The sequence below is a fragment of the Hemiscyllium ocellatum genome, chromosome 19 (genome assembly GCF_020745735.1).
Source record: "Hemiscyllium ocellatum isolate sHemOce1 chromosome 19, sHemOce1.pat.X.cur, whole genome shotgun sequence".
NCBI lineage: Eukaryota > Metazoa > Chordata > Chondrichthyes > Orectolobiformes > Hemiscylliidae > Hemiscyllium > Hemiscyllium ocellatum.
This window is the reverse complement of record NC_083419.1, coordinates 52,838,008-52,865,165: the sequence shown is the minus strand read 5'-3', so window position 1 is coordinate 52,865,165 and position 27,158 is coordinate 52,838,008. Positions and strand designations below refer to the sequence as shown.

General features: G+C 42.0%; 1 protein-coding gene across 3 annotated transcripts in view; it reads left to right on the top strand.

Annotated features, from left to right (window-relative positions):
• Positions 1 to 27,158, top strand: part of aass (aminoadipate-semialdehyde synthase) — a 77,223-nt gene that overhangs the window by 39,781 nt on the left and 10,284 nt on the right. For all 3 annotated transcript variants that reach the window (XM_060839474.1, XM_060839472.1, XM_060839473.1), the window contains exons 12-19: positions 2,625 to 2,687; positions 2,786 to 2,853; positions 7,747 to 7,868; positions 10,025 to 10,154; positions 15,632 to 15,742; positions 20,942 to 21,050; positions 21,553 to 21,693; positions 23,663 to 23,830. In XM_060839474.1, coding sequence (XP_060695457.1) covers positions 2,625 to 2,687; positions 2,786 to 2,853; positions 7,747 to 7,868; positions 10,025 to 10,154; positions 15,632 to 15,742; positions 20,942 to 21,050; positions 21,553 to 21,693; positions 23,663 to 23,830 — 912 coding nt within the window. The remainder of the gene's footprint in view (positions 1 to 2,624; positions 2,688 to 2,785; positions 2,854 to 7,746; positions 7,869 to 10,024; positions 10,155 to 15,631; positions 15,743 to 20,941; positions 21,051 to 21,552; positions 21,694 to 23,662; positions 23,831 to 27,158) is intronic.

The following is a 27,158-nucleotide window of genomic DNA, read 5'->3' as shown; positions in this document are numbered from 1 at the left end:
ACAATGTTTCAATGAAGTTCAGTCTAAGTTTGAGGAACAGGATTTTATCTTTAGATTTGATGTTTTAAAGTCTTCTGGAACCTACATTGAGTTGTCCAATTTGGCATCATAATCTCCAACCCCATTTTTTTGACGGCAGCTGTTAATGATGAATCTGCATTTTCTTTTCCATGAAATCTGCGTCCCTTGATATATCTCTTATTTCTTGTCTCTTAGATTTTTACTATCATTCCTTTTCTCATCTGATTGTCCGTCCATCTGTCCTATCACAGACCTCCCAGTTTATTCTTTCCTCCTTTTCCTGCCTTATTTATAAACGCATATTTTCCCAAAGTGTCACTGACCTAAAAAAAATTAAGGCCTGAATCTTTTCTTCAGGGTTGAGAGTGAAGAGTTGAGACAGTTCCGGGTTCGGCACTGATGTGGGAGTAATTGCCTCCGAAGTTGTGATTTCCATTCTGGTACACCTAGCTTCTGCGGGAGTCAGGCCAGCTGACCTTAGAACAAGTATGAAGTCTCATCGGTGTGAAGGCAAGCTGAGTAGAAGGCCTGACTTGATCCTCTGGCTCTGTGTTGAAGAATCCACAGCAATGTTAACGATTAGGCACGGGCAATAAATGTCACAAATGCCCTGCGTATAAGTGAGAAAGCCATTTTTAAAAAAAGTGACATAAAACATCTCTGTAGCCCTTACCCTTGCAAACCTGTCAATCCCCCACGCATTTTCCATTGCCAGCCATGCAACCTTTTCCCCCCAACCAATCTCCATTACACATGCCTTCCATGCCAACATCAGTCTTTCTATCCATCCCAATCAGTCCTTTATCGCCATTGTGCCAACCTATGCCTCTCTACACTCTCGAGTGTCCTTAAAAGTGCTGTGCTCACTTTGTGACAACTTGTGCCAGTTTAAAAACCCCTACCAACCACTCATTGTCCAACACCTATTGTTCCAATTAACCCACCAGAGACAGGCATCAGGGCCCGTGCTGAGATGAAATAAAGTTCGACAGTTGCAGACTTAATGCAAAAAAAATTCTTGCATTTTATAATTATGTTGACATAACTTAAACTGCATAATCCCTTATAACAGCAATCCTTTCATTCAAGTGCTTAAGTCCAGATAACAGCAATAATTGGAATTTGAGTGTTTTTTGCAAATTTGACTTGTTTTTCTAATCAACCTGTCCAGAGAAGTTATTACATGCCTCTGGAGCAGGTGGGACTTGAACCCAGGCCACCAATATCCATAGGGAGGGACACTACCACTGCCCCGTCCCACAAGAGGGCAATTCAAGAGTTCGAATCCAAGTCTGTAATCACTTGCAGCTGTCATTCTGTCTTTGGAATGGCAGGTACGGGAATGTGGTGCTGGAAAAGCACAGCAGGTCGGGCAGCATCTGAGGAGCAGGAAAATCGACGTTTCAGGCTAAAGCCCTTCATCAGGAAGGTCTGATGAAGGACCTTTGCTCGAAGCATTGATTTTCCTGTTCTTGGATGCTACTTGACCTGCTGTGCTTTTCCAGCACCACACTCTCGACTCTAATCTCCAGCATCTGCAGTCCTTACTTTCGCCTCGGTATGTGAATGTGACAGTTTAAGGTTGTGAAATCAGTCATGCCTTAATTAATTAATCCAGTAATGGAAACATTGTCAACAGAACACAATAGCTGTTTTTAAAATTAAACATTAGCTTCTTTTAATGGAAAACCTTTAAAGTGGGTTGCTTTGATTCTTGCTTTTGACAGTTCCGAGGAGTATATTTATATCTAATGCACATTTGATGAATATGAACTTATGCACATTCACATCTACATTTAAGTCTCAAAGGGTACCGGTCACTTCCATGTGTATCTTCCCTTTCGGAGATTTCATTCTTTAGTACACTGTGCTGTGTGTATACAATTTTGCAACTCTGTCTGCCAGTTAGTCTGCTTTGGTTTGTAAGCTGGAATTATTGAAATCAGTCAGCCTTCTGTAGAATCTGTTTCATAATTTATTATGTAGTTTACAGTTTACACTAATCCAGGGAGTTAGTCAGCATCTGATGAGTGTCTAATTATTAGGCCAGGATTAATGTAACACTGACCTCCCCTGGAGATGCCCTGGAATATCCAAAGAGGTGCCTCACCTCTCCAAATCACTTGGCAAAATTTGGACCTGCTCTTACTAGGTCTGATCTGTGACATTATGTTTCATGTGCCTAGGTAATCAAGATCAGATGTGGATGGAGGGAGTTGTTGAGTTATCTAGTAGCTGACTTCACAAAACGTGCATGCCCTCCCTCCCCATGCAGTAAAGAAGTGATTTCAGATCTCCACCTTCTCAAGCCAGCCTGTTGAGCATTTCTGCCTTTCTCTGTTACTATTTAAGAATTCTCCAGTGTTTTACTTCCAAATAGTGGAATTTGTACTTGCAATTTTGAAGTGGTGAAGTTAATCTTTGAACAGCTGACTTGGATTGATATAGCATAAGTTCTTTTTCCTGGATAATGTATGTAGAGTTAATGTTTGCAATTGAATTAGCTGCCTTTGTGGAGACTGACACCCTTTTAGGCATCTTTTATTAAATCCAAATTTTATTTGATATTTCTAAAAGGAGTGTCTGATTTCCTTCAACTACAGTTGACCTCTGATGCTGCACAACCCTTTGAAAAGGAGAATGGTTTAACCCCGGTTATTCGGAATGTAAGTGACCTTCAGCACTTGGCTTTGTGTATTTTATTGTCCGCCACAGCACCAGTAACATTGTAACGTATGTGCTATTTCAAACTGATCTCTTCTAGGCTGTAATTGCATCCAATGGTTCACTGACTCCAAAATTCAAATATATCCAGAAGTTAAGAGCGAACAGGTAAGCTGCACTCTTGTCTCAGCTGTCCACCTTGTTGTGATGAATGCTGTGTAAATCATAAGTATTAGAAATGTCAACTATTGCCGTGTTGCACTGAGCTTTGTTTTGTGACATCTGATAACTTGGGGAGAAATTTATTGTCTTTCACTGAAATAATGAAATTATTTTAAATTGGATGTTTTCCATTGCTTTTTTTTTGGCAGACTCAGAGATGTATAGCATGGAAACAGACCCTTCGGTCCAATTCGTCCAATGCTGACCAGATATCAGAAATAAATCTTGTCCCATTTGCCAGCGCTTGGCTCATATCCCTCTCAACCCATCCAGATGACTTTTAAATGTTGTAATTGTACCAGCTTCCACCACTTCCTCTGGCAGCTCATTCCATACACGCACCACCCTTTGCATGAAATGGTTGCCCCTGAGTCCCTCTTAAATCTTACCCTTCTTACCCTTCTCACCCTAAACCTATGCCCTCTAGTTCTGGACTCCCCTACCCTGAGGAAAAGACCTTGTCTATTTACCCTATCCATGCCTCTCATGATCTTATAAACCTCTATAATGCCTTAAACCTAAGGATGTCATGTAAGTGTTTTTGACTAAGCTGGGATCTCAGGAGCATTTTAAAAATAAAACATGGGAGATCCTGATTCCAGGATTTTCACCCCATTCCTAGTGTTTCTGATTTCTGGGATTTTTTTATGTGGCTTGCTGACTTCTATTGTGGAAAACAAATCCTCCCTCTCGTCAGCAGTTTCCGTGGAGTCAGCCAACTTTTTAAAGCATTGGGATTCATTTCATGTCAAAAGTGTTATGAATGGGCAGCACGGTGGCACAGTGGTTAGCACTGCTGCCTCACAAGTGCCAGAGACCTGGGTTCAAATCCTGCCTCAGGCAACTGTCTGTGTGGAGTTTATACATTCTCCCCGTGTCTGCATGGGTTTCCTCCGGGTGTTCTGGTTTCCTCCCACAGTCCAAAGATGTGCAAGTTAGGTGATTTGGCCGTGCTAAATTGCCCGTGGTGTCAGGTGAAGGGGTAAATGTAGGGGAATGGGTCTGGGTGGGTTGCTCTTCGACGGGTCGGTGTGGACTTGTTGGGCCGAAAGGCAAGTTTCCCCACTCTAAGTAATCTAATCTAAACTATAGTCTGCCTGAGAGAACATCCTCCTCATGACACCAATGTCAAGATATGCCCCTCCTTCCACACCCTACACTCCAGCTGTCTGTTGTGCAAAGGCCAGGCACTCCACACGTTGCAGAACAAACATACTGCAGTGAAAGTTGGGGGAGGGGGCACAGAGCAGATGTGAAGCCAGGTTGAAGGTGCAATCAGATATGGAAGGAATGTGAAGGTCAGTCCAGTGGGTGTAGAAAACATGGGCTGGCATCTGCACATGAGAGGTCTAGAAAGCTATATTATTATATATTATAATGCAAGAGCTTGACTGGTAAGGTGGATCAATTTAGAGCATTGATCAGCACATGGGGATATGATTTTGTTGCAATCACTGAGACATGGTGGAAGGGAGTACAGGACTGGCAGCTCATCATTCCAGGATATCGAAGTTTCACACACACCAGTCGGGGTTGGGGTGGGATAGGATGGGAACACAGTTAGAGGGGTAGGGGAATTATATTATTGATAAAGAAAACCGTTTACTGCAGAAACGAGGGAGGATGCCTTAGGAGGCTTTTCAAATGCTGCCTTTTAGGGGAGATTACTTTGCTGGGATTATACTCCAGACCTCTTACAAATCTTCTCAAAACTTGCGAAGACCTCTTAACAGTCAGAGGGAGATAGAGGAGCAGATATGTCGACAAAACACAAAAAGGTGTGAGAGAAACAGGGTTATTGTTTTAGGGAACTTTTACTTTCTGGGATTGTCCTAGTGTGAAAGAATGCGACAGGGTGGAATGTTTAATGTATATCCAGCAGAGCTTTTTGCACTAGTACATAGGTCGACCCAAGTAGACGGGCAGACTTAGATTTTTAAAGTTTTGTTTATTATCACATAGATGGGGCAGTGCTGGACTTATTCCTAGGGAATGAAGCCAGTCAAGTGCTTGAAGTTTGATTGGGGGGGAGGGGCATTATTAGAAGATAGTGACCATAGCTCTAAGCTTCAAGGGATAAGGATAATGCAGAAGTTAAGTATCTAAATTGGGGGAAGGCTGATTTCAATGTTATTACACAGAATCTGGCAAACATAGACTTGGAGCAGCTACTTGCATGTAAGTCTACATTTGGAAAATGGGAGTGGTTTTTTAAAAAGTGGCATAGTGAAAATTCAGGGCTAGCATGTTCCTCTTAAAAGCAAAGGCAGCAAATTCAGGGAACCTCGCATATGTCAAGACAAATTGAGTGTTTGATAAAGAAAAAGACTGAAGCATGTGTCAGATATGCATTAAAAAAGGGGAGGCAGTTCAAAAGTATAAAAAGGAAATTAAGAAGGCATAGAAGGGCTATGTATAAATTTGACAGATGGGAACAAGGAAAATACCAAGACGTTTTGTATTTATATTGAAAGCAAGAGGATTACTGAGGAAAGAGTAGGATCTGTTCGACACTAAGGAGGCTATCTGTGCATGGAGATCTTAAATATATATTTTGCATCTGTATTCACACAGGGGAAAGACACTGCAGCTCGGGATATCAGTTGGGATGGTGAGGTTTTAGAACATCTTAAGATTAATAAGAATGAGTTATATGATGCGATAGCGGTCTTTAGGTACATAGATCTAGTGAGGCTGATGAGATGTATTTCTAGCTGCTATAGGAAGGAAGGGAGGAGGTTGCTAGGGCCCCAGTGTTTATATTTAATACTCACTAGCCTAGATGACTGGAAGATTGTAAACATGGTTCCTTCATTCAAGAAGGGCAACATGGATTAACCATGTAATTACAGACCAGTTAGTCTGATATCAGTGATAGGGAAATTATTGGAAAAAATTCTGAAAGACAGGATCAGTACTTAAAAAGACAGGAATTGAGCAGGGATAGTCAGTACAGATTTGTTCAAGGCAGGTCCTGTTTGACTAAATTGATTGAGATTTTTGAAAAGGTGACTAAATATCTTGATGAGGGTAGTGCAAATGGTGTGGTTTATATGGACTACAGAAATGGATCTTTGACATTGAAGGCTGGTCCGAATGGTAAGAGCCCATGGGATCCATGGCACATTGGCAAACTGCATCCAAAATTGGCCCACAAACAGGTGGCAAAGGGACGGTGGAGGTTGTTTTTATGATTGGAAGCCTGTGACCCAGTGGTGTAAACAAGGGTGAGTGATGGGACCCTTGCTTTTATTACAAACTTTAATAACTTGCATATGAATGTAGAAAGTTTAATTAATAAGTTACATACAACTCAAAAATTTGTGTTGTTGATAGGAGATTGGTCTCAGGCTACATCTGATATTGATCAACTGGTGAATTGGGTAGAGCGATGTCAGATTGAATTTGATTCTGATAAGTGCAAGGGGATGCATTTTGGAAGGTCTGATAAAGGGAAGGATATACAATTGAATGATACATCCTTGGGCGGTACTGAGGAACAAAGAGACCTTGATGTACACATCCATAGATCCCTGAAGGTGTCAGTGCAAATAGACAGGACAGTATTGAAGACATATGGGATGTTTATCTTCGTTAACTGGGGCTCCTCCTAGAATATGGGAGGAAGGAAGTCTTGTTATAACTTTATAAAACATTGATTAGACCACAGATAGAATTTGAGAAACAGATTGGTCATTTACATGTTCTAGGTGGTCAGAACATGTAGCCAGCTAAGTTTTCCCAGCCCTGGGACATCAGGCACCTTAAAGGAAGCGGGGCCAGGTTCAGCTAGAAAATAATTACTTTTTCTGCACTGCTTGTGGACCCAGAGGTGTACGTCCAAGCTATGAAGCTTCATCAACATCATCCATCCCTATCAAACCTTCCCTCTACACTCAGACCTCCAGGATTGATTGTAGTCCCTCACCAACATTAAGGTTGGAATTGGGCTTAAGGAGCAACTCATTATCTTTGAATTTGACACTCTACAGTCTTCTGGAATCAACTTTAAATTTTAATCATAATATCTGCCTCTGTCTTGTTCTATGTGTTCATTATCTACCTTTGTTCTCTTTTGCTAAGTTGGTTTCATTTTGTTTCTTTCTTTGTTCCTTCATGTTGTATGCAGATGGTGTTTAAGTAGCAATTCATGTCACATTTGGACATAGTCTTTGTTTCTTCAATATATTCATCAACATTCTTTTTGACTGTTGCAGCATGTAATCTTTTGTCACTTAATCTACCCTAGCCTTGGACCTTTTGCAGATTTCGTTGGTGCTTCCTGACCTCCTCCCCTCCCACTAACTTAGAAACTTGATGTAAAGTAATGAAGAGGAATTGAAATGCAAGGTCACTGACTTTTAAAAGACAAACTCCATTTATCCCCAGGGATACTGCCTTATCTTTTTTTTTCCAGTTTATTCTTATTTTCAGATATCTAGCATCATCAATTGTTTGTTTTTGTATTTAGTATTGGGTCAACCTGCTCTAGTATCCTCACTACCCAACTGGAAGATAAATCTATCAGTCAGGTTAACTGCCAGCGAGGACCCTGTCAAATATGAAAGACCTACAGTATTTAGTTTCATTTATCTCCCCTCACCTGCCTAGGTAGCTTGTCCTGCTGATATCCCAGACACAGAGCAGTATGTCTTATAATCTCATGAATTTTATTTGGTACTACACTTATCGATTTTAAAATCAATTTTAGATCAAATAGAATTTCAAATTAAGTTTATCTATTTGCATGCAGTATGCATATGTTTTTCTCTAACAGTCCTTGGAACTGTGTCATTTGGCAGTCTCCCACTCCTCTAACCTGCATTCTGGTGTTTTTAGGGAGTCTGCTCAAATTAGGAACATGAGTGCAAAAGGTCGGGTGTTGTTACTTGGTTCCGGTTATGTATCAGGACCAGTCTTGGACTATTTCACCAGGGACACGGATATTGAGGTGACTGTAGGTAAGCACCCCTTTCGTACCTTTTAAAGTTTGCTTTTATCGGGTTTTGCTTTAATCATTATATTGGCCTGGCAGCTATGTGTAATAACATGGAAAATGAACTCAAGAAGATTCCCTCTGGTATTTCTGTTGAGATTGTCAATGGATGGAAACAAAGATGAGCAAAATAAGTATTTTTGAAAATGCTCACTGAGTAGTAATTTTTCATGAATCAAAAATTAAAATTATTGGTGACCTTAAAGGGAAAACTGTAGCAGTAATTAAAACTCTAGAAATACACAGCAACTCACTCATCGCCAAAAAGAAAAAAGTGGCGATTACTATTTTTTTTGATGTTTCAGCAGTAATGCATTTCGCAACTCCATGGGAAGTTTGGTCAAAATATGTGAATATACCTTTTCTCTCCCTAATTGGAGTAATTATAAGCAGTTGTTCTACTTCTTAAACATTCTTACAAGCACTGCTCCTGCTCAGTGTACACCATAATTGTCTCCTGTATTTTTAAATTTAAAACAAAGAAGTTCAGAAAAAGTTGCTCTTTATCAATCCACTGCACATTCCAGGGTTTTCAAAAAAGAAGACAGTCCTGAATCTCTGAAATAAGTGAGCTGATCCAAAAGGTTGGAGCTGATAAATGGTTATCAGTTAAACTATGATTAATAGTTAAGCTATTGATCATGAAGGAAGGGGGTGAGAAGTGGTCTGAGCTAAGGACAATGAAGGAACAGTAATAGATATATTCAAGTCAGGATAATGAATGGCTTGAAGAGGAACCTGAAGGTAGTGATGTTCCCATGTATTTGTTGTCCTCGTGGATGATTGTGGTCATGGGTTTGGAAGGTGCTATCTAAGAAGCCTTGGTGAATCTTGTAGATGGTACGCACTGCTGCTACTGAGCATCAGTGGTAGAAGGAGTGGATTGTAGATGTACTGCCAATTGAGATTTGGATGTTGTCAGGTCATTTAAGATTGCTTGGAACTGTACTCACGCAGTCAGGCAAAAGGGGAGTATTCCTTCAAACCCCTCACTTGTACGTTCTGTGTGGCACACAATCTTTGTGCGGTCAAGAGGTGAGTTCCTTACTGTAGGGTTCTTAGCCTCTGACCTGTTGTTGGAACCACTGTTTTAATATGGCTAGTCCATTTTAGTTTCTGCTTAATGGTAAACCATCCCCCCCCCCCCCCCCCCCCCACCAAAACCCTGCCAAGGATATTGATCATGGGGATCAAGTGATGGTTAACACCATTGAATGCCAAGCGATGATGATTAGATTCTCTCTATCATGAATGCTACTTGCTACTTTTCAGCCCAGTCTGGATATGCCCAGGTCTCCTTCCAGGTGCTCCCTTCATTTGGCCATGGACTGCTTCAGTAGCATCCTACAATGATCAATGTTGGATATGCAAGCATTCAGCATATTTACTTGCAAGTAAGAAGAAGAGTCACGTGGTCAGTTTTGCTAATGGTGTAAATGCAATTGGCATTTATTTTGTGTCAGGAGAAAGTGAGGACTACAGATGCTGGAGATCAGAGTCAAGAGTGTGGTGCTGGAAAGGAACAGCAGGTCAGGCAGCATCCGAGGAGCAGGAGAATCAATATTACGGACATAAGCCCTTCATCAGGAATTTATTTTGTTGTGATTGTTAATGTCAAGACTGACATTTATTGTCCAACCCTAATTATCCTTTCTCAAAAACGGTAGTGATGAGCCTTTTTGAACTGTTCGTCTTTCTATTTTAAATAGTCTCAGATCTTTTTATGTCAAACCTGATTAAGATCTCCTGAAAAATTGAATCTCCAACAGTGTAGCATTCCTCAGTGTGGCATGGGAGTGTCAGTTTAGATTTTGAAATCAAACCTCTGGGTTAAGACTTAAACACACAAACTTTTGAGGTGAGAGATCTGAGTGCTCTCACTGTCAAAGATGCAACACACAAAGGAATAAGGACTGAGCATTCTCTGAAGAAAATGAAGAGTTTGAACATGTACAAGAACTGCTTTAATATCTCCCTCCAAAATACGTCATGTTCGTTGGAAAACTGAACAAAAAAAAACTTTTAGGAGAATTCTTATGATTGCATTTTGTATACTTCATTTTTTTAATTTGAACAGATAACAAGAAATTAAGCTAATATCTGATTTTATTTTGTCAACAGCATCCGCACTCCAAGACCAGTTAGAAAAACTGACTGCTAATTACAACCACACAACTCCAGTTACACTAGACATGAAGAAGGATAGGGACAAACTCGCCTCATTAGTGAAATCGCATGACCTTGTGATCAGGTTAGTTCATTGTCTTTGTAAGGCCTAATGTCTCCTTTTTCTTTTCCCTCTTTTGTCTTCTCCCTTCCTTGGTGTCAAAGTAAAGCTGGTTGCTTACTCTCCTCCACCTGTTAGTCACTCATTTCTTTTCTAATTCCACTGTGCTAAAGCCTCTCTTACCACAGTGTCTTTCCAGCTAATCTTAAGCTGTGCTCACCACGTCCTTCATGGTAATATCACCTTTGTCATTTGTTTCATGTTTCCACTCTCATTCAGCAGCTGACGACAATACCATTTCAGTGTCCAGTTGGCTACTTCCCTCAATGTTCCCATTGTGTTCACTGACCCCCCACCCTCCTGGGCCTCATATACTCTAAAGATGTGCAAGTTTGATGAATTGGCCATGCTACATTGCTCATAGTGTTAAGGGAAGTATGAGTTAGGTGCATTAGTTAGGGGTAAATGTAGAATAATGGGTGTCTGGGTGATGTTTGGAGGATTGGTGTGGACTTGCTGGCCAAATGGCCTGTTTCCACACTGTAGAGATTCTAAGTTCTAAGTTTACTGGTTCCTGAAATTATCCTTTCTTGTCACTCCAGGCATCTATCTCTGCATCCACATTAGATCATGTTCCTCTCTTGTTGATCTTGTCTAATTTTCTGCACTATTTGCTTTTCAACAAGCTCACCAATGGAAATGTCTTCCTTCTTTCTAATCTGGCAATCACCTTGCTAAGTAAATGAGTGCATTCAAACTTGTTCTTTCAACGATAGAGTTTCATCTGTTTTCGGGATCCGTTTCACGATGTTCCTTTAGTATAGTATATGCATGTTTTGCTGAATAGAGCATGGAACAGTGAGAAGGTAGTCATACTGCTATGGTACTGTTTAAGTGCATTATGGAAAGATTCCTAATTACAACTGAAGAGTTTGGAGAGAGAACTGAAAAGGTATAGTGGTTCCTTCCAGGGATGGGGAGCCTTAATAGGATCTCCCAATAGTGTTGATTTTTGGGATAAATAAGAGAATAATGGAGGAGGTCTACATGTGGGGATGATTAAGAGAAAGTTTTGTACACTATTATCACTTGCCAGCTTCAGCCTGAATAATTACTGCAAATTGCTGATTTGGAGGAACTTGTCACTGGTTCCCTTATAGAACATAGAAAAATATAGCGCAGTACAGGCCCTTCGGCCCTCGATGTTGCACCGACCAAAGCCTACCTAACCTACACTAGCCCAATAACCTCCATATGCTTATCCAATGCACGCTTAAATGCCATAAAGAGGGAGCGTCCACCACTGCTACTGGCAGGGCATTCCATGAACACTCAACCCGCTGAGTAAAGAATCTATCCCTAACATCTGTCCTATACCTACCACCCCTTAATTTAAAGCTGTGTCCCCTAGTAACAGCTGACTCCATTAGCGGAAAAAGGTTCTCACTGTCAACCCTATCTAAACCCCTAATCATCTTATACACCTCTATCAAATCTCCCCTAAACCTTCTTTTCTCCAATGAGAACAGCCCCAAGTGCCTCAGCCTTTCCTCATAAGATCTTCCTACCATGCCAGGCAACATCCTGGTAAACCTCCTCTGTACTCGTTCCAATGCCTCCACGTCCTTCCTATAGTATGGCGACCAAAACTGCACACAATACTCCAGATGAGGCCGCACCAGAGTCTTATACAACTGCAACATGACCTCAGGACTCCGGAACTCAATTCCTCTACCAATAAAGCCCAGTACACCATATGCCTTCTTTACAGCACTATTTATCTGGGTGGCAACTTTCAGAGATCTGTGTACATGGACACCAAGATCCCTCTGCTCATCCACACTACCAAGTAGCCTACCATTAGCCCAGTAATCCATCTTCTTGTTACTCCTACCAAAGTGAATGACTTCACACTTAGCTACATTGAACTCCATTTGCCACCTTTCTGCCCAGCTCTGCAACTTATCTATATCCCGCTGTAACCTACCACTTCCTTCCTCACTATCCACAACTCCACCGACTTTCGTGTGATCCGCAAACTTGCTCACCCAGCTTTCAAGCCCTCCTCTAGGTCATTTATAAAAATGACAAACAGCAATGGTCCCAAAACAGATCCTTGTGGAGCACCGCTAGTAACTGCACTCCAAGATGAACCTATACCATCAACTACTACCCTCTGTCTCCTTACAGCCAGCCAATTCCTAATCCAAACCTCTAATGCACCCTCAATGCCATACCTGCGTATTTTTTGCATTAGCCTACCATGGGGTACCTTATCGAACGCCTTGCTAAAATCCATATACACCACATCTACTGCTTTACCCTCGTCCACTTCCTTGGTCACCTTCTCAAAGAACTCAATAAGGTTTGTGAGGCACGACCTGCCCTTCACAAAACCATGCTGACTATCCTTGATCACATTATTCCTATCCAGATGTTCATAAATCCTATCCCTTACAATTCTCTCTAAGACTTTGCCCACAACAGAAGTGAGACTCACTGGCCTATAGTTACTCGGGCTATCCCTACTCCCCTTCTTGAACAAGGGGACCACATTCGCTATCCTCCAGTCTTCTGGCACTATTCCCGTAGACAATGACGACATAAAAATCAAGGCCAATGGCTCCGCTATCTCCTTCCTAGCTTCCCAGAGGATCCTAGGATAAATGCCATCAGGCCCAGGGGACTTATCTATTTTCATCCTTTCCAGTATTCCCCAGACCTCTTCCCTACATACCTCAAGGTCATCCATTCTAATCACTTGTGACTCAATATTCACATCAGCAACAATGTCCTGTTCCTGAGTGAATACTGACGAAAAGTATTGATTTAGTGTCTCTCCAATCTCCTCCGCCTCCACGCACAACTTCCCACTACTATCCTTGACTGGACCGATACCTACCCTAGTCATCCTTTTATTCCTGACATACCTACAGAAAGCCTTTGGGTTTTCCCTAATCCTACCAACTAAGGACTTTTCATGTCCCCTTCTCGCTGCTCTTAGCTCTCTCTTTAGATCCTTCCTGGCTACCTTATAACTCTCAATCGCCCCAACTGAACCTTCACGCCTCATCTTTACATAGGCTGCCCTCTTCCCTTTCACAAGGGATTCCAATTCCTTATTAAACCACGGCTCCCTCACAAGACCCTTTACTCCCTGCCTGACTGGTACATACTTATCAAGGACACGCATTAGCTGTTCTTTGAACAATGTCCACATATCATTTGTGTTCTTCCCTTGAAACCTATTTTTCCAATCCACGCATCCTAAGTCATGCCTCACCGCATCATAATTTCCCTGCCCCCAGCTATAACTCTTGCCCTGCAGTGCACACTTATCCCTCTCCATCACTAGAGTAAAAGTCACCGAGTTGTGGTCGCTGTCCCCGAAGTGCTCACCTACCTCCAAGTCTAACACCTGGCCTGGTTCACTACCTAGAACCAAATCCAGTATAGCCTCACCTCTTGTTGGCCTGTCCACATATTGTGTCAGGAAACCCTCCTGCACACATTGGACAAACACCGACCCATCTAACGAACTCAAGCTATAGCTTTCCCAGTCAATATCTGGGAAGTTAAAGTCCCCCATAACAACCACCCTGCTACTTTCACTCTTCTCCTGAATCATCCTCGCAATAATTTCCTCTACTTCTCTCGGACTATTAGGAGGCCTGTAGAAAACTCCTAACAGGGTGACCTCACCTTTCCTATTTCTAACCTCAGCCCAAACTACCTCAGATGGCAAGTCTTCCTCCACCGTCCTTTCCACCGCTGTAATAGTATCCTTGACAAGCAATGCCACACCTCCCCCTCTTTTACCCCCATCTCTGACCCTGCTAAAACATTTAAACCCTGGAACCTGCAACAGCCATTCCTGTCCCTGTTCTACCCACGTCTCTGTAATGACCACAACATCGAAGTCCCAGGTACCAACCCACGCTTAAAGTTCACCTACCTTATTTCTTATACTTCTGGCATTGAAGTATACACACTTCAAGCCACCTTCCTGTTTACAGGCACCCTCCTTCGAGATCGATGCCTTGTTCCTAACCTCCCTACACTCAAGGTCCTGTACCCTAAAGCTACAGTCCAGGTTCCCATGCCCCTGCAGAGTTAGTTTAAACCCTCCCAAAGAGCACTAGCAAACCTCCCCCTAAGGATACTGGTGCCCCTCAGGTTCAGGTGTAGACCATCCTGTTTATAGAGGTCCCACCTTCCCCAGAAAGAACCCCAGTTGTCTAGAAACCGGAATCCCTCCCTCCTGCACCATCCCTGTAGCCACGCATTTAACTGTTCTCTCTCCCTATTCCTTGACTCTCTATCACGTGGCACGGGTAACAAACCAGAGACAACAACTCTGTTCGTTCCAGCTCTGAGCTTCCAACCTAGCTCCCTGAAAGCCTGCCTAACATCCTCACCCCTCTTCCTACCTATGTCGTTGGTTCCAATGTGGACCACGATCTGGGGCTGCTCCCCCTCCCCCTTAAGGACCCGGAAAACACGATCAGAGACATCACGTACCCTTGCACCTGGGAGGCAACATACCAATCGTGAGTCTCTGTCGCCCCCGCAAAACCGCCTATCTGTGCCCCTCACTATTGAGTCCCCAATAACTATCGCTCTACCTTTCTGCACCCTTCCCTTCTGAGCAATGGGGACAGGCTCCGTGCCAGAGGCCTGAACCTCGTTGCTTACCCCTGGTAAGTCATCCCCCCCACAAGTATCCAAAACGGTATACTTGTTCTTGAGGGGAATGACCGCAGGGGGTCCCTGCAGTGGCTGCTTCTTCCCAGTCCCCCTCACTGTCACCCATCTGTCTATAACTTTCGGAGTAACTACTTCCCTAAAGCTCTGATCTATGACCACCTCTGCCTCCTGAATGATCCGCAGTTCATCCAACTCCAGCTCCAGTTCCCTAACACGGTCTTGAAGGAGCTGGAGATGGGTGCACTTCTTGCAAGTGTAATCAGCAGGGACGCTAATGGCTTCCCTCACCTCATATATGTTGCAAGAGGAACATTGCACTGCCTTCGCTGCCATCCCTCTAAAAGGTAAACTTTAAAAAACTAGATCTAAAGAAACAAACAAGCAAAATGCAGCACTTACCTGCTTACCACAACGGGTCTTATTATTAGGTTAGAGGAGGAGGGCGGGTGGGAGGCTCTACCCCTGCGGTTCCTCGGGTTCTTCGCCTGCGCGCTTATATAAGAAAAAAAACCTTCCCAGGTAAGCTAGCGCGACACCAGCTTCCGGGTCCGCTAGGCGCTTAAAAAAAACTTTAAATTTTAGCCGTTAAAAAACAAAAACTGGACTATACCCGCGACTTAAAAAAACACCACCAGACAGCCGTTACCTGCTCCGCCGAGAGAGCATCTGTCACATCCCTGCCCTCCCTGTCGCAGATTCTCCTGCCCCTCTACCTGGTCTGTCACAAACTGAAGCTGCCCATTGGTTGGTGCTCTAAAACAATCTTGATGACTTTTTTTTGTACCCTCGTGTAGTTTGCTGCCTGGTGTTTTTCATCCCATGGTGCTGAAGGAATGCATCGAACAAAAAGTGAACATGGTGACAGCAAGCTACCAGTCTCCTGAAATGAAAGAAATGCACCAAAGGTTGGTATTGCTGGAAGAGCCAGTTACTCAAAAGTGGAGCTTTGCCCGTTGTTCCTTTTAGTCTCTGCTATTGAACTTCCAGCTGAATGGAATGCTATTTAGCTTTGTATTTGTCAAGTGTATTGACTTTGCCTGAAAAGAAATTTTATAAAATGTATGTAAGTTCCCCAGTGTACCAAGTTTTGAGAGATTTCAACACAGTAAGTTAGGAAGAACAGTTTTGAGTGGCAGTAAGTAGAGTGTGTGAATTTATCACCAAATGAATGAGAGTTTAAGATAACTACTTAGAGGATTAATAGGATTTGGCATACTGTAGCAGTAATGGACCTAAATCTATGTAATTTTCAAAGCAAAATGTTCAAAATTTTGGCCAAGAAAGCGATTTAAGGTAAGAGGCCAGAATTTAGCAGCCTTCTAGAAATGGCTGGGAGGTGCTTGTGATGGGTTGAGGAGAAATAGCATGCGAGAGGAGGTGGTCAGGGAATGTCAAGGAAAGATGGCAATCAAGGTTCCTGCTGTCTTGTTACATGTTATCCTGTCAGCCTTCTGGTTAGGTGCTAGAAGAGCTGAGAAGGTATAGTAGCAACTCATTGGCTCCTGGTGTCCCATAAATAATGGAGGCAGGGCTACCCCTCGTTATTCAGACTGTTATCAGGACCCTTTGCCATGTTGATAAAATTTCACTAGTCATACAATTTTAGCAGTGAGCACTGATAAGCACAAAAAGTAGTACAGCTTCTTGTGCTGTCAAATCCTGTAACTATACAGAGCTGCTTTGTGCAGAGCATGACAGAAGATGTGACCTTGCTGGCTAATCTAAGAATGTTACATTTACAAGGTAACCTGGTATGAGTAATGAATAACTTTAAAAGAGATAATGACAACTCATAAACACCCTGACCATAACATGTAGTATCACTGAAAGTGCAATATGACATAGACTTGTCATAGCTTAAGCTGAAGGCATATACAACACTTCATTGCTTGCATGGTGCAAAATTAGAAACAAGATGTAGCATTTATGTAATGCAGCGAGACTGGATAACTGTGAATACATTTTGGAGTTGTTTACCCTCCTCCAATTTCTTAGTCTTGACTCCACTGGCATCTCATTCACTGTAGCGCAGCCATGATCATATTGAATGACGGAGACTGCTTGAGGGGCTGATGGTCTACCCCTGTTTCTTATGGACACATTATCCTTCCTTTCCCCACTCCAGCCAATGCATTTTGCTTTTCTCCCATTTTGTTCAAGCTGTCATGTTCCCCCTTCCCCAGTCCACATTGATCTTCTCAATCCTTCTGTTTGCTGGCTTCTGGCATCCGTTGGAGTGGCTCAGACTCCATGCTACTGCTGTCGCAGGGGGATTGAAATCTGCTGCAGGCACTGAGCAATGTTTTGCTCATGATTTGCAATTATGTAAATGATTCCTGACAACCGAGTGCAACAATATTCAGTTTGATAACTGCAATGGCAGATAACAATGACAATCAGTGTAATTTGCATAGCAACAAGTGAACACTGAATCTAAAACTCAGACATCTGAGTATAATGTTTTTCATGTACTTTGCTAATCATTAACCATTTGCTATCTGTACTTGCTTGGAATTTGATGTTTTGTTCAATTCCTGTTAGATCTAAACTTAACTTTGTGTGGTTAATGGCTGTGTTTTGAGTTGTACTGTAATCTTCATGGATTTGGTTCCTCTAACCAACTGCTCACAAGATCATGAATTGCTAATTCAATCAATGATGATCTGTGGTCCTCTGTGCAAGGTTCACATTCCTGGTTATCTTTGGAGGAATGATGAAAGGCCTCACAAATGCTTTTTAGCCAGTTTTCACTCTGGCTCGTCAAGATTTTTAAAGTGAGAGGAGAAAGATTTTATAAGGACCTGAGGGGCAACGTTTTCACCGAGGCTGGTTAGTATGTGGAATGAACCACCAGTGGAAGTTGATATATGCAGGTACAGTTACTACATTTAAAAGACATTTGCACAGACTCCTTAATTGGAAAGGTTTGGGGAATATGGGCCCAACGCAGGCAAATGGGATGAGTTCAGTTTGGGAGACTTGGTCAGTATGATGGAGTTGGACCAACGAGTCTGTTTCCGTGATTAATCACTCTCGTTTTTCTATTAGTTGCAGTGCAACAAGTGGGATATTTAACAGGTCCTTAACCTTGATTTCTACTAATCTGATATCAGGCTAAAATGCTGGTGGAACTTTTGCCCCAATAATGGACTTCAGTACACACCAGTGGTTCACACATGAGAATAATTGCAAACTCTAACTTACACTCTGTCCGGAGATTCAATGTTATTTACAGACAGACTTGATCTTCTCATTTATTTCCCTCCTCACTCCCTCCTAACTTGCTCTGCAATTATCTACCCAATTGTGTTTGCCTGAGTTTACAAGATGCAAACTGCACCATAGCTTTTCGATTTAAATCCAAGCATCTATCTTGATGAAAATCATCTGTAATTTCTTTTTACAGTTTAAAACTAACCCATTTAAAAACCGCGTGTAAGAGTGATGACATGCAGAGGCAACATCTCAGCACCAAGCTAGATATTATTACATTGTATTGCAAAGTGACAAATAAATGCTTTTATCATATAACTGTTAACAATAGCATGATGATAATTAAGTAAACAAATGGTGTATATTAGTATAAACCTGTTCTACACTTGTAATTATTAGATTAGTAGCACCAACAATTACAGATCTACTAAGATGCCATGATCTTGAACTTTTCATAATCCATGAAGTCAGTCAAACATCAGAGACCGAGCTAAAATGCAGCAAACTGTTTAAGAAAAACGTGCTGAACTGAGTATGAAGGAAGAATGTCACCCTTCATTTTCTTCTGCATTCGTGGAATTAATGTTTTCTACTGGGAGAGATAAAAACTGATAGTTCAAGAGGAAAAGGGCTGGATAACCAACTCAGGATGAATCTAAACTTGTGAATGCCATCTCGGAGCTGGTGAATTCTTTAGAGGATATCTCTGCTTAATTCAGCAAGCTGAAGATCTGGAGCAAGTTGTATGTAAAACGTATCAGTTGCAGCAGGAGCAATGACAGATAAAATCAGCTTAATTTCAATACAATGCTGGAGAAAATGCCAGACCTTGCAAAAATAGCTGAAAATGCAGACCACACAAAAAGATCTATAAATAAGTATGTAAGTTAGTTCGCTGAGCTTGAAGGTTTGTTTTCAGATGTTTTGTCACCATACTAGGTAACACCACCAGTGAGAGTCTCTGGTGAAGCGCTGGTGGTATGCTTCAGTTCACTTCAGAAGAAATCATGCTAACACCCACAAACGGAGCTGCATCAAGACATTATTTCAATGAGCTACATCACACTGCAGTACCCAAGAACTACAAAAAGCAGAAGGAAAAATATCAAAACAATGTTTTCAAGAAAAACAGGTACCCAATAAACACAATCCACCAATTCATCAGAAACAAACCCAAACAAGCAGACATAACGCAACCAAAAACTATAGCCACATTACCTTACATAAAAGACATATCAGAAATGACTTCCAGACTACTCAGACCCTTTGGCATCATGTTAGCCCACAAACCTACCAACACGCTTAAACAGCGACTGATGAAACTAAAGGATCCAATAGATACTATCAGCAAATCTAACATCATTTACAAGATGCCATGCAAGAACTGTAAAAAAAAACTATATCGGACAAACTAACAGGAAACTTGCCACCAGGATACACAAACACCAACTGGCCACTAAAGACACGACACACTACCATTAGTTTCTATGCATAGAGATAAAGAAGGACACCACTTTGACTGGGATAACACACATCCTAGGACAGGTTTAGATTACTTACAGTGTGGAAACAGGCCCTTCGGCCCAATAAGTCCACACCGACCCGCCGAAGCGCAACCCACCCATACCCCTACATTTACCCCTTACCTAACACTACGGGCAATTTAGCATAGCCAATTCACCTGACCCGCACATGTTTGGACTGTGGGAGGAAACCGGAGCACCCGGAGGAAACCCACGCAGATACGGGGAGAACGTGCAAACTCCACACGGTCAGTCGCCTGAGTCGGGAATTGAACACGGGTCTCAGGCGCTGTGGACAGCAGTGCTAACCACCGTGCCACCCACCGTGTAACAAAGACATGCACGAGAATTTTTAGAGACATTGTATTCTAACCAGAACTCCATCAATAAACACATCGATTTAGACCCTATCAACCTTCCCGTGAAAAAAAAACCGGAAATGCCATCACCTACCTTAAGAAACCAAGATCTATAAGTAAAGAGGCGGGACATACCACCAGCGCTTCACCAGAGACTCTCACTGATGAGGTTACCTAGTATGGTGGCAAAACATCTGAAAACAAACCTTCATGCTCAGCAAGCTAACTTACATACTTATCATCAACCTGAGCTACAAATCTTCTCAAAAATCGCTGCGATCTATAAATCATTAATGAGGGGGTGTGGATCTGTGTGGGATGCCCTTCTGAGGGTTAGTGTGGACTCACTGGACCGAATGGCCTACTTCCACACTGTAGGGATTTTATGATTCTATTTTACATCAAAATAAGCTGGAAGCTCTTAAGGGACAAAATGGCGAAGAGATTTGAATCACTTGAAACAGTTTGAGAGATCAGATCCGTCAGTAGTTAATCTGGTTTGAAAAATAAAATTGTCTAGTGCTTAAGCCCAAGCAAGTTCTTAATCAGCAACTGCAGTCATGAAAGTAAAATTGAAAACATTTTCATGAATGCCAGACAACATCACTGACGGTTGTCACAGTCTGAGATCTGGATGCATCAACGACACTGTAGTCTTGCATGTTGTTATAAATAGTCAGACTTCCTTTTGGAAATGACGGGAATGTTTTATGTATAGCTTATCTTTAAAATAGTTTAAAATCCTTTTTAAGGATGCCATGTGCCCTGTAAGTATATAACATTTAGACTCTGGGCAGTTAGTCTGTTGTGCATCTGCAGCCACATGCAGACATCAGTTGGTTTGCTGAAATAACTTGTGTTTTCCTGTTTTAAGTAAACTTAACGTGGAGCTCATCAATCCCTGGAAAGTGATTAATCATTAACCTGAGACGTATGGAAATTATTGGGAGTAAAGAAGAGCTTGGTGATTAATTTTGAACAAATCTTTTATTGCTTATATCTCATTCAGTGCGTTGGATGCTGGGATTACTGTTTTAAATGAGGTTGGTCTGGATCCGGGGATTGACCACATGCTGGCGATGAAACGCTTTGACGAGGCAAAAGAGCAAGGCTCAGTGGTGAGTGCTGTTGTTTGAAACCGTTTACTTCCAAAGATGATCAACTCTCAATTTGCGTTCAGAGTATTTATGTCAGAGAATTTAAATTTTAGTTCTGTTGATTCAGTCTAAGTAGCCAAGAAAAAAATTACTTTTCAAATCAGACTTACCTGCTAAGTAGTGAAAGAAATTAAATATGTGGTGATAACTGCAATAATGAACACAACTTAGACATGGTACTTGAATAAAATAGAAATTAAATGGGAACATTACCTACTCTGCCTTATTGTCGGACTAATTCAATGTGCATTATTTGGCTGGGGATTGGGGAAAGACATCAGATTGTGCAAACGTGAAGCATTGGCAATAGTTTTCATAAATTGTGTGAGGAGACAGATTTCATTAAAAACCATGTATACTGACAGTGAAGCACATCTTTCATCAAGTTCTAAACTGAAATGTGCATTGCCTCTTCTGGGCCGTGATGTATGTTGCTGTAATTTCTTCTTTTTTCTTTCATCAGATAGAGTCCTTTGTTTCATTCTGTGGAGGCCTCCCTGCCCCTGAATGTTCTGATAACCCCCTTGGGTACAAGTTTAGCTGGAGTCCGTCTGGAGCTCTGTTAAATACAATCCGCCCAGCCATCTACTTAAAGGATGGAAAGGTAAAATATTAGTTCAACATTTTTAGTTAATTATAATTGATCCCTATCTAACTGTTTCTTTCAGGCCATCCATGTCTCAGGGTCAAACAAGTCTTTTCAATAGTTAGTCCAAAAATTACCACAATCAATATCACAAAGAGCTCATCCTTTAGTAGCTTATGAGTTGCTATGCATACAGGATCTGAAATCACATGTTAGAACATGGAGCATAGAATTTACAGCACAATGCAGGCCCTTTGGCCGTCACAGGTCAGTGCAACAATCTGAAGCCCATCTAACCTACACTATTCCATTATCATCCGTATGTTTATCCAATGACCATTTAACTGCCCTTAAAGTTGGCGAGTGTACTACTGTTGCAGGCAGTGCATTCCATGCCCTCTGAGTAAAGAACCAACCTCTGACATCTATCTTATAGTTATTACCCCTCAATTCAAAACTATGTCCCTTCATGCTAGCCATCGCCATCCGAGGAAAAAGGCTCTCACTGTCCACCCTATCCAGTCCTCTGATCATCTTGTAAAATGTTCTTAGGATTTTGTTTTAAAATATATCTTATGCAGTTTTCCAATTTCTGAGTAGTAAAGCACTGGATTCCACTATTTGGAATGTGGCAGAGGTAGGTTTAATTGAGGTGGTTGATCATTTGAATAGAAATAATGTGCATGGTTACAGAGAAAAGGCAGGAAATTGGCATTAATTCAGAATGCTTTTTTAAAGAGGCAGTGCAGATATAGACTGAAAAGCCTCCTTCTGCACTGTAACACTGATTCTGAGTGTAGGGTGAGAGGTGGGTGGGTGGGTAGTCGATAGTTAGGAGGGTGAGGGTTATAGAGTGCCATTTATGTTAAAGGGGTAGGGTAGATGTTGGATGGGGGATCAAGTGTGCCTGATGGGTGGGACATAGGTTGCTAGGTGATGCCATGTCGGTGGGGAGCAAGGTGCCAGGTGGGTGCTAGGTACTGGCATCAGGATGGTTAGATGAGAGCTGAAAGTGGTTGTGAAGGTGGTCAGGTTGGCAGGTGGGTGCAGATGTGGGCTGTCAGGTCGGGGTTCAGTAGTGTCAGCTTCACTCAGTTCAGGGGGTTGGATAGTGTTGGTCCTGGCATGTTTTCTTGGATCTGGGCAGTTTAGGTGTCGAAGGATTGGATGTTAGTGGGTGAGGAGTTTCAGATCCATGAAGGATCGGGTCCTGGGGAGCCACAGGTCTGGAGAACAGGTACCAGAGGGTCAATGGGAATTGGGTGTCAGGATGGGGCAGTGCTGCGATGGGGGTGATTGCACTTGGACAGGGTGGAGTTTGAATCAGTGAACTATCAAGGGGGACAACGGGGTGTTTCCAGATTAGGGGGATGGGTGTCAGGTGCCTGTGAAGGTTTGATAAGCATAGAGCAGCCATTAATTCCTTTAACCCTTTTTGGGTAAGTATTAAGAACTCTCTGACATGGCTGATTCTAGCTCAGTGTTGGGGGATGTTTTCAAGAAACGTTCAGATGCTGTGGAAATGCCCACTGAAAGTTTGTATTACCTGGGTAATGTTGGAACTTCTGAATGGTCCTCAATTGTATGTTGCAACAATGAGGAAGATCTAGGCCACTGTCTTTGACTTATTTGGATGCATGTTTTCATTGAAGCAATGATTTAGGCCATTTTTCAGTCATATTCCGTTCAGAGAGCCTAATCTATAATGACACATAAATAAACCGATAATGTATGAAAATGATATTGGGAAGCAGTGTTCTATTAATTATTATCCTGTATGTTGTTCACCAGTAAATGTGGGATAACAGTTCACCATGTGTGACATCCTTCTAAATGCTTGTTGAGATATCCTTTGGTATTGCCAGCAAAATTATAAACTTTGCAAGTGATTTCTGAAGCTGTAATTGCACAATAACCCAAAGGATTCTTCAGCTCACTTTTTAAAGGTGTGTTTTTAGTACATAGTGTCTTTTTATCTAATGTGCAGGTAGTTGACATCCCAGCTGGAGGTGCTGTTCTCGACAGCGCAAGTCCAATGGCCTTCTTCCCAGGTTTCAACCTAGAGGGTATACCAAACCGAGACAGCCTCAAATACGCTACATCATATGGCATTGAATCAGCTCGCACTTTGTTACGGGGCACCCTGAGGTATAAGGTAAGAAGTTAAAAATTCAAAGTTCTCAATTCAGGATGAAAAATTGTAAGTTGTCAACAGAAAATGTGTGGAACGACTGGGACTAATTATCCAAGGCCTCGTCATGAGAAGCTGATGGTTACTCTTTTATCAGGAAGAGTAACAGTAGTGCTGCTGCAGCAGCTGATCCTCAGTATGCAGTATCGTCAGCCGAAAGCAATTCTCTGACGATTTAGTGCACCTTTCTATTTATCTTGGGGAAATGAGGCCGAGTCTTTTTTTTTGTTTTTGTCAGCTACGCTATATAAGTTTGAACCCTGACAATGTATGACCAGGACAAAGAGAAGAACAAGATAAGGAGCATCGCTAACAGAACACAGCCCTGTTTGAACCTATTGTGCTTCTCATGCAGTTCTGATTTTGCTCTGTCATATTTACATGCCACATTGTCATTTTTTTAAAAAAAAATCTCATTGAACTCCTTCAGTAGAATATTTCCATTAGCTTAAATAGGTTCAATGCTATTGTGAGATCTATGAAAGCAGTATATAATGGTCTCCTTTGGTCATGGCATTTATCTTGCAGCTCCTGTATTGAGAAAATCATCTCAACTTTTGGATCTTCCATTCTGAACCCACACTGTGATCCTGGATTAACCAGAAAATGCAGTCTGACCAGGGTAACACAGTCTAATACTTTTCTTGAAATGATCAGCAGGTTGAAACTTTACATCACATACATCCTGTGGCACTGGGTCCCTCCCAGAGATAGAATACATTTAAGATATCATTCTATTTCCTTTCTGCACTGTGTGGAGGAATGCTGGAGTGTATTTGTTCAATTGAGTTGCAGAACTATTTGTTTTTGTCTGTGTGGGAGCTTGGTTCATGGACATAATTTCAGTGCTGGAGCTAAGATAAGAATCATAGAATCCCTACAGTGTGGAAACATGCCCTTCGGCCCAAAAAGTCCACACCAACCCTATGAAGAGTAACCCAGCCAGATCCATTCCCCTACACTATTACTGTACTAAGGCACCTAACCTACACCTTCCTGAACATTATGGACAATTTTGCATGGCCAATCCACTTGACCTGCCCATCTTTGGACTGGGAGAGGAAACTGGAGTACCTAAAGGAAACCCACGCAGACACAGGGAGAATGTGGAAATTCCACACAGACAGTCTCCTGAGGTTAGAAGTGAGTTCCATACAGCAAAGTATAAACCTTGTTCATGCACGTCCCCTGTTGGATGAACTTGGAATGTTTTGCTTTGTTATCCACTCTTGGCAAGCCTGGTCTCCTGTGAGAAGGCTGTGTTGATTTTCAGCCTATCAGGGTATATGTTGATCACTGCTATTTTTCCAAACTATCAACAAGTTATAAGTGGTCTTTCAGTCCTGTAGACTGGTCCTGACATGCCAGCTTGACAATCAAAAAGGTGGCATCTTCAACTTGTTTTACTTAATTGCCTGATACAATGGATTCTGTTCGCTTGTTGACCAGAGACTCTAACCTCCAAGTACTCACCTGAAGGAGATGGATCATGGAAAATAAGCTTCTGACTGCTTGAGAGATAGGTATTAGCTGACCAATGGGACATGATAGTTCTTTTCACTGTCACAGACAGCCTCCCAGCACCTGTCCTATTCGTTGGTCTATACTATAACCTATAACTGCTGTCAACTGGGTTGCATTAATGCTCTGCTGTTGAACTAGAATGTCCTCTCCAGGGCACCAGCCTGTGCAAAATCTGTGGAGAGTAGATGTCAAGGTATTCCTTTTCAAGCTCCCTAGTTGGAATCAAAGGAATTCAAAATGCCAAGTGCTGTTCTGAGGGAGGTTCACTGAACCTGAAACATGAACTCTGATACTGCCAAACCTCAGCAATTTCTGGTTTTGCTGCAAAGTACTGGGTTTGGCATGGGCTTCAGTAGTTGACTGAAGGACAACATATTGAGACATCAGTTTGGCCAAGTGCACCACTCAAGAATTTGGTCAGGATTTGCTCCCTTGACCCTCACTCTCCTGAGGCATCCACAAGGTAGTGGAGTTATTTGCATACCTCTGGGAGTTTGGTTCATGAGTGCCAGGGTTTAACCACATGTCTTTGGAATTGCCTATTGCATGGCTGGGGCAAAAGCCTTTTCAGAGCTCCTCTGGAGTTTTGACTTGGAGTCTCAAGGGGCCTAGTTTCTTGACACCAAAAGGAGGCAGGAACTGGGGACTTGCTGATGGAAAGACTGTGTCCCACAGGGTGAGATTTGCACATTTGACTTTTTTTTCATATTGCTGCTAGTATGAAAATGAAAAGCAAATTAGTGTGAAAACGAGAAGAAGCAAGCTAACTCTCTTCATCCATACGTGAGACACCTCACTGCAAACTGTTGGATGTACAAGTTAGGAATAATGAGTCTAATATTGTGAGAGAATACCTACATTAGTGAAGAGGGAATGTCTATAGATGTCATATAAGTGGACTTCCAGGAGACGCCCAGTAGAGTTCCACTTAAAAGAATTACGTAAAATTGGAACTCCTGGGAATAAAGGCAAATTATTCATCTAATTTAGAGATAGGCCAGATGATGGCAGTTAGGACAGGTTTCAAAGAGAATGTTCCAGAAGAACATGTGCTTGGAGGGTTTCTTCCTTTTGGAAGGATGCAGTGCAGTTCCACTGGAATGTTCCCAGGACTTTGGGGGTTGTATTATGTACCCTGGGATGTAGAAAGTGGAGGATGATTGAATTGAGGGTTTAGGAATTTAGAAAGTAATTGGAAGGGTAGAAGCAGGAAAGCATTTCCTGGTGGTGAGGGAGTCCAGAACTAAAGCTAGGAATCCTCAAATCAGTGTCAACCATCTGGGAGAAAAGTTAGAAAATACTTCTTCATACAATAATGGTAGAAGTGTGAAAGATTATCTCACAAAAAATAGTTGTTCAGTCAATAATTTTCATCAGTGATTGACAGATTTTTTTTTGTTTTGCTAGGCAAGGCTGGAGATCTAGAGCGAAAAGAGGCAAATAAATTGATTAGCAATGATCTCTCTGGATTGTGGAGTAGTTGACTTGCACTGTTCTTTTGTTCCTAACAGCTGTTAAAACCTTCCCTAATAAAAACCAAAAGAACTGCGGATGCTGTAAATCAGAGACAAAAGCCGAAATTTCTGGAAAAGCTCAACAGGTCTGGCAGCATCTGTGGAGAGAAATCAGTTCAACAGTTCTGAGGAAGGGTCACGGGATCCAAAACGTTAACTCTGATTTCTCTTCATAGATACTGCCAGACCTACTGAGTTTTTCCAGCAACTTCTGTTTTTGTTTAAAACTTTACCTTCTGGATATATTAACAAGT